This window comes from Triticum urartu, chromosome 7 (assembly GCF_003073215.2).
Source record: "Triticum urartu cultivar G1812 chromosome 7, Tu2.1, whole genome shotgun sequence".
In the NCBI taxonomy this organism is placed as follows: Eukaryota; Viridiplantae; Streptophyta; class Magnoliopsida; order Poales; family Poaceae; genus Triticum; species Triticum urartu.
Window position 1 is genome coordinate 252,139,481 of NC_053028.1, and position 7,729 is coordinate 252,147,209.

The window sequence follows — 7,729 nt, forward strand, 5'->3', positions numbered from 1 at the left end:
TTGACACGAGAGGATCCGGCGGATGAGCATAACCTGGACTACGTTGACAAGCTTGAGCTGCTTGTCCACCAGGGTTTGGATGCATGTTTTCAGTCCAGTCACCTCTTCTTTGCTGCCCCATGACAGGCCCGTCTCTTTCCAGGACGTGAGCCGCGTTGGGGGTCCGGACCGGAACTCGGGGGCTGCGACCCACTCAGGGTCGCGCGGCTCGGTGATGTAAAACCACCCCGATTGCCACCCCTTCAGGGTATCCACAAAGGAGCCCTCGAGCCATAAGACGTTGGGCATCTTGCCCACCATGGCGCCTCCGCACTCCGCCTGGTTGCCGCGCACCACCTTTGGCTTGACATTGAAAGTCTTGAGCCATAGGCCGAAATGGGGGCAGATGCGGAGGAAAGCCTCGCACACGACGATAAATGCCGAGATGTTGAGGATGAAGTTCGGGGCCAGATCATGGAAATCCAGGCCGTAGTAGAACATGAGTCCGCGGACAAATGGGTGGATAGGAAAGCCCAGTCCGCGGAGGAAGTGGGAAGGAACACTACCCTCTCATGGGGCCTTGGGGTGGGAAGGAGCTACCCCTCTTCGGGAAGCCGGTACGCGATGTCGTTAGACAAGTATCCGGCCTTCCTCAGTTTTTTGATGTGTCCCTCCGTGACGGAGGAGACCATCCACTTGCCTCTCGCTCCGAACATGGCTGGATAAGGTTGAGGTGGGGAGTGCGGACTTGGGCGCTGGAGCTCGAGTGCGCGAAAATGGATAGGCAAAAGAGGAAGAAGGCGTAGGTGAAAAGGTGGATCCTTATCCCCTTATATGGGTGGACGCAACTGCGTGTCCCCACCAGCCTGGTAAAACTCGCTTATCTCCAAGCGCCGTGATCAATGGCACGGTTGGGTTACCCACGCCCGTATTGATGAGAATCCCGGAATAAGGGGACACGATCTCTGCTTCGACGAGACGTGCCAAGGAAACCGCCTCGCGTGACGCGCTAAGGTGGGACAATAAAACGATTCGAATAAAGGCTTGGCCGTGGTATGATGTCACACTACGGAATACGTCAGCAGATTAGATTTGTGTAAATATTATTCTCTCTATGGCAATATGTGGAAACTTATTTTGCAGAGCTGGACACTATCTTTGTGTTCAAAATCTTCTATGAAGTACTTGGAGGAGGAACCCGCCTTGCAATGCCGAAGACAATCTGCGCGCCGGACTCGTCGTCATTGAAGCCTGGTTCAGGGGCTACTGAGGGAATCCTGGATTAGGGGGTGTCCGGATGGCCGGACTATACCTTTAGCTGGACTCCTAGACTATGAAGATACAAGATTGAAGACTTCGTCCCGTGTCCGGAAGGGACTTTCCTTGGCGTGGAAGGCAAGCTTGGCGATACAGATATGTAGATCTCCTACCATTGTAACCGACTTTGTGTAACCCTAACCCTCTCCGGTGTCTATATAAACCGGAGGGTTTTAGTCCGTAGGACAACATACAGAACAACAATCATACCATAGGCTAGCTTCTAGGGTTTAGCCTCTCCGATCTCGTGGTAGATCTACTCTTGTACTACTCGTATCATCAATATTAATCAAGCAGGACGTAGGGTTTTACCTCCATCAAGAGGGCCCGGACCTGGGTAAAACTTCGTGTCCCTTGCCTCCTGTTACCATCCGGCCTAGACGCACAGTTCGGGACCCCCTACCCGAGATCCATCGGTTTTGACACCGACAGGCCCCCTCTGGTACTTATTTGCTCCAATAATTCTTATATATTCCATAAAAATTCTTCGTGAAGTTTCAGCTCATTTGAAGTTGTGCAGAATAGGTAGCCTGACGTAGCTTTTTTAGGTCCAGAATTCCAGTTGCTGGTATTCTCCCTCTTTGTGTGAACCTTGCATATTATGAGAGAAAAGGCATTAGAATTACTCCAAAAAGCATTAAAACATTATAAATAACAATAGGTAATCATGATGCAAAATGGACGTATCAATCTACCTCTAGATCGTATGCTGTGTTCTAAACCCTAAGGCTGGTAATTGTGATTGTGCCATTGCAGACTAAACCCTCTGGCTTGTATAGGTACCAGGGGTATCTAGGGCTACATATGGTCGGTTGTCAACTAGGAATAAACACGTCGAGAGTTCAAGTTGTCCTTGAAGTACACGCCAAGCCTTCGGCAGTGTCTGTCTTGATCATGTTTGTGTTCGAGGCTTCCAGAGTCCTTCCTTGTTGAGATTGGTCGGCCGTAAGCTTGGCCCAAGGACTATGGTCCAACTAGGTTGGCACCCCCTAGTCCAGGACATCGTCACCCCTGGGTACCAATCTGAGATTTGATACAAAGGTTGAACACAAAGGATGAACTAGGCTTTCGAGATGAGATGGTGCTGATGGAGATATTGATGAAGATGATGATCCCCACAAGGAACGAAGAGTTAGTGGTGACGAAAGCTTTGATTTTCCCCTCTTGGAGGGAAGTTTCCCTAGCGGAATTGCTCCGCCAGAGAGCAAAGGTTCCCCGCCCAAGCTCTGCCTCACAAACGACGGCAGAAAGTCTCAAAAATTCTCTGTGATTTTTTTCTAGGGGTACATGGATTTTATGGCCAAAGGGCATTGGGTAGGCCACGCCACCTGTCCATGTGGCTGGATGGTGGGCCCCCTCTGGTATTAGAACCGCTCAATTTACTTGGATCAGAGGGAGTAACGAACATAACTTCCCTGCCAATCCGATCCTCCAGGAACGATGCATCTCATGCTGGCATCTCTTCCCTCGCATCGACTAAACAAACTCTAGTTATAAAAAATACTAAAGAAACTCTATTTTCCGTTGACATCCTGAAGGTTCCAACTTTCAAGCTAGTTGATTTCGATGCATTGTTTGAAACATGGAACATATTTGCTATTTTTTAGGTGCGTGAAACCCCTTTTCACGCCGGTCACTGTTTCCCTTCTTCCTTCCCTCTTGGACAGATCTTGTCGGAGAAGAAACAATCCCGTTGGAGAAGAACTAGGCCCACCATCTATCTTAGGATAAAGTCATGGGTGGGGTAGGGATCGCCACAACCCCATTATTTATCTTAGGGGTGGTAGTGGGGTAGAGCAGATCACCGGAGGTTTTTATGGGTGGTGCTGAGCTTAGAGGGATGGTCGGAGCGGGTGGCCAACAACGACGGTGGGGGAGGTTGAGGGAAGGGCCGGGTGGCGAGGCAGTGCGCGGTAGCTCCCGCCAGCCACGGGTGCATGATGGATAGAAGGTCCCAATATGAAATGGAAAACATTTAGTTTAAGTCGGATGATTTTCATCTGGCGCAAACCGCCTCCTTTTCATGACACGTGTCCCACGTGGGCCTCCCCATTGGCACGCCTTATCACGAGCATTGTTGCTCTCCACCGCAAAAATCTTATCCCCTGTTCTCTCGAGTCTTCTTCTTCCTCTCTTCGTATCATCTCGTCCTTGTCAATTTCACTTAGGCAGCAACAAAGACGTAGCTATGTGCATGGAGACGCCGGAGGAGATTCCCAGCCGCACTATCCATTCCCGTTTCAATGCTGCAGGAGAAGGCTTCGCGGGCGAGCGGCGCTGGCCGCGGGCACTGCAAGGCAGTGGCTTGGCTGCTGCTAGCCGTACGAGCCGCTCCACGGGGTAGGCGAAGGCCAACGACCGCTGCATCACAGCTCTGGCGGCTTGACGACCGCTGCACCACAGCTCCAGCGGCCGCACGCCGCTGCTGCGGTGGAACTCCGCCGAGAAGTCTAGCGCTACAATGGAGCTTCGCCGTGGGACGGCCGGTGCTGCGATGGAGCTTCGCCGGCGCCGTCCAGTGTTGCATTGGAACTTCGTCGGAGGGCCGCCGGTGCTGCAATTGAGGTCCGCCGAGGCCGTCCAATGCTGCAGCGGAGCATCGCCGGGGTCGTTGAAGCTGCGCCGGAGCTGCAATGAAGGGTCGTTGGAGTTGCAATGGAGCGCCATAGAGCTGCTGCTGTGTTGTTCTGCCATAGGAGGCTGTGAGCTGTCTGATCGTACGGCTGCGGAGTATCTGAACGGACGGCTCTGAGGGAGGCTTAAAACTGGATCAAATCATCCGACTGGTCCGTAGCAATCGCCATACGAAATAGGTCGTCGCGAAAATCAGGGGATTTTCACGTCTGTCCTGGGTGTGTTGGCCCAGAAGGAATGGTGCCCCCTGCCGCGTCCAAGGCAGAGAGACACACACAGTGGGAGGGAACGCGGGAACTACTATTTTTGTAGTTGTAGCAACGAACTTCTGTGCGTTGATTGGGCGGACGCCTCCCCTCTTCCTCGCGACAAACCACAGCCCCACCCCCACGGTAACGTCGGTGAGCGATCGAACGGCGATCCTCCCGAGCTAAGCTAATCTGACCTACTTTTGGTTTTTGGAGCTAAACGGAGAGTAGCAGCACACAAATCAAGCAAAGCCGCGTCCTGAACCCTGCTGTCCCCTCCCCCTCGTTATAGCTCACTCTCACTCCCACCCCCACCCCCGCCACCACTCACCAGCTCGACTCCACCCCACTCCACTCGACCCGCGCGCACGCGGAGCTGGGCCGTACAGTACGTGAGCCCGTGAGCGAGCAGGGTACGGACTAAATGCCGCACCCGTCGTCGTCGTCGTCTTCCTCGGCCAGTGTGGACGCGGCCGCCAAGGGCGTCAAGCTCGAGCGGTACGCCAGCGGCGGCGCCGCGCTGCTGGTGCGGCGCGCGGGGACCTCCAAGATCGTCGCGGCGTCCTCGCACCTCCTCTTCCGCGCCACCGTCCTCGCCACGCTCGCGCTCGTCTGCCTCTTCGCCGTGCACTACCCTTCCCTCCTCTCCCGCTCCTTCCGGCTCTCCGCCGCCGCCTCCTCTTCTTCCCCGCCGCGGCAGACGTCGCGGCACCGGAACCTGCTCGGGTCGTCGTCGGCGTACGCGGGCGCCGCGTGGGAGCGGGAGGTGCGGCGGAGCGCCACGCCGCGGCGGGACGGGGGGATGTCGGTGCTGGTCACGGGCGCTGCGGGGTTCGTGGGCGCGCACTGCGCGCTGGCGCTCAGGGCGCGCGGCGACGGCGTGCTCGGCCTCGACAACTTCAACGCCTACTACGAGCCGGCCCTGAAGCGCGCGCGGCAGCGGCTGCTCGCGTCGCGCGGGGTGGTGGTGCTCGGCGCCGACATCAACGACGCGGCCCTGCTCGAGCGGCTCTTCACCGTCGTGCCCTTCACGCACGTGCTGCACCTCGCCGCGCAGGCCGGCGTGCGGTACGCGATGCGGGCGCCGCAGACGTACGTGGCCTCCAACGTCGCGGGCCTCGTCAGCGTCTTCGAGGCCGCCGCCAGGCACGCCGACCCGCAGCCGGCGATCGTGTGGGCGTCGTCGTCGTCGGTGTACGGGCTCAACACTGACGCGCCATTCTCCGAGGACCACCGCACGGACCGACCGGCGTCGCTGTACGCGGCCACCAAGAAGGCCGGGGAGGCCATCGCGCACGCGTACAACCACATCTACGGTCTCTCCATCACCGGCCTCCGCTTCTTCACGGTGTACGGTCCGTGGGGACGCCCCGACATGGCCTACTTCTCCTTCGCCCGCAGCATCGTCGCCGGCGAGCCCATCACGCTCTTCCGCGCCGCCGACGGCACAGACGTGCGCCGCGACTTCACCTACATCGACGACGTCGTGAAGGGGTGCCTCGGTGCGCTCGACACGGCCGGTAAGAGCACGGGCTCCAAGTCCGGCAAGAAGCGCGGGCCGGCGCCCCTCCGCGTCTACAACCTCGGCAACACCTCGCCGGTGCCCGTCACCCGCATGGTGGCCATCCTCGAGAAGCTCCTCGGCAAGAAAGCGAACAAACGCGTCGTCACCATGCCGAGCAACGGCGACGTGCCGTTCACGCACGCCAACGTCAGCCACGCCGCGCGCGACTTCAGGTACCACCCCACCACCTCCCTCGACGCCGGCCTGCGGAAGTTCGTGGAATGGTTCCTCCAGTACTACAAGATCGACCCCGCGAAGCTCGCCAAGGGCAGCAGAGTCGGTACCAAGACTACCAAGAAGAAATCCATGGGCGCCATGTCCGCGGCATCGTGAGGAGAGTGCGCGCGCCGCGTGCTTCCCGGCCCGGATGTCCAGTCCACCAAGTGTGCATTCTGTTCTCCTCGGAGGCCGGCGGTTGTCTTGCACAACTTTGTGAGTGCATCCCCCATTGTTTAAGCCATTGCTGCTGCTTTTCCCCCTTGATGATGCAACCATGCTAGAGCTCGGTGGGAAGGGAATCGTGGAGGTGGCAAGGCAAAGGAGAAGCGATTCTTTCTTCATAGCATAAGCAAAACCAAACTATTTTAGGGAAAAGGGATGGGGGGTATAGGTAAGATGACATGAGCCGTGGAAAGGGGCGAGGAGGACACGATAAAGATGAAGTCCTGGGCTTCCTTTTGGGACGGTTCAGGTTGTTTTTGCTCGGTTTCTTTTTTGTTTTGTCGGTCACTATCTTGTTCTTGCTCATATGGTTAATTTGTCTTGTGTTTTGTGAAAATGTCAACAATTGTGTACTCACGACGACAAGAACACAAGATGCTGTGGTGGATGCAAGTCCGTCCGAGCAGCTGCAGTTTTCCAGACTGCTAGAAATATTTGTTAAAGCTTGACGGTGGATTTGGTGCGATTTATTTCTGCATATGTGTAAACCTGTCCGATTCATGGCTTTTGTTCTCTGAACAAAACCATGTTGCTGCATGTGGAGCGTCCCTGACTTGTGCGTGCGTTTTCTTCTGATTTATGTGGGCATTATATGCGAGGTACTACTGTCGTACTGAGGTTTGGTGGCAAGCGAGGGAGAGAGTTAATTTGTTTGAGCCTTGGACTTGGTATCACTTCTTTCCAGTAGCATCACACCAGCCTTTCGTACATTGATGTTTCTTGCTGTCTACAAGGCGGCGTGATGACTGAAGTTGAACTAATGCACGAATCCTCTTGTGGAACTGTGAAGCTGCATCAGTATGAACTTAGGCCACAACACGTAATACTCCCTTTGTCCGAAAATACTTGTCCTAAATATTGTTGTATCCAGGGGCGAATCTACTAGGGGGGCTTTAACAGGCTTGAGCCCCCCCTCCAGCACTGCAAGAATTTTTTTTACTACTAGTTTCATGGCCCAATTCAGCCACTTGCAAGCCCAACCCAACAGATATTGGCATGATACAGGCTTTGAGCCCACCCTCTAGTTTCTGTCTAGATTCGCCACTGGTTGTATCTAGACTTATTTTAATACAACCATTTTTAGGACAAGTATTCCCGGACGGAGGGATTACATGCAACACAAAATACAACTCAAAACCTCCTTGTAGTCGAAGCGTCGCCAGAGGCATAGAGACTGGACCGAAACTCTTCGAAGACGAAAGTAGGCAATCCCTTAGTCATCACATCAGCAAACTGTTGCGACGTCGGCACGTGAAGAACCCGAACACGGCCAAGGGCAACCTGGTCACACACAAAGTGAATATCAATCTCAATATGCTTCGTACGTCGATGGTACACGGCTAAAGCATCGGATTTACAACGAAGAGGAAAAGTCCACACATAATGAGAATAATCATCTAAGATCACCAAGTAGTATAGATAGCCCGTGTTACTCGCAACGGGAGATTTCCAAGCATCACTATGAAGCTATTGAAACGGAAAGGTGGAAACTGAAGTAGACGCACTAAAGGGAAGACGAACGTGCTTGCCTAACCGACAGGCCTCA

At 54.9% G+C, this 7,729-nt stretch overlaps 1 protein-coding gene across 1 annotated transcript; it reads left to right on the plus strand.

Annotated features, from left to right (window-relative positions):
- The first annotated feature begins 4,580 nt into the window (after positions 1–4,580).
- LOC125522349 (UDP-glucuronate 4-epimerase 6-like) lies at positions 4,581–6,661 on the plus strand. Its single transcript, XM_048687412.1, has one exon. The coding sequence runs from the start codon at positions 4,603–4,605 to the stop codon at positions 6,073–6,075; it is 1,473 nt and encodes a 490-aa protein (XP_048543369.1). The 5' UTR covers positions 4,581–4,602; the 3' UTR covers positions 6,076–6,661.
- Positions 6,662–7,729: the final 1,068 nt, after the last annotated feature.

Excerpts from the sequence above, each read along its gene's own strand:
- LOC125522349 (XM_048687412.1), top strand. The coding sequence starts at position 4,603 with ATGCCGCACCCGTCGTCGTCGTCGTCTTCCTCGGCCAGTGTGGACGCG.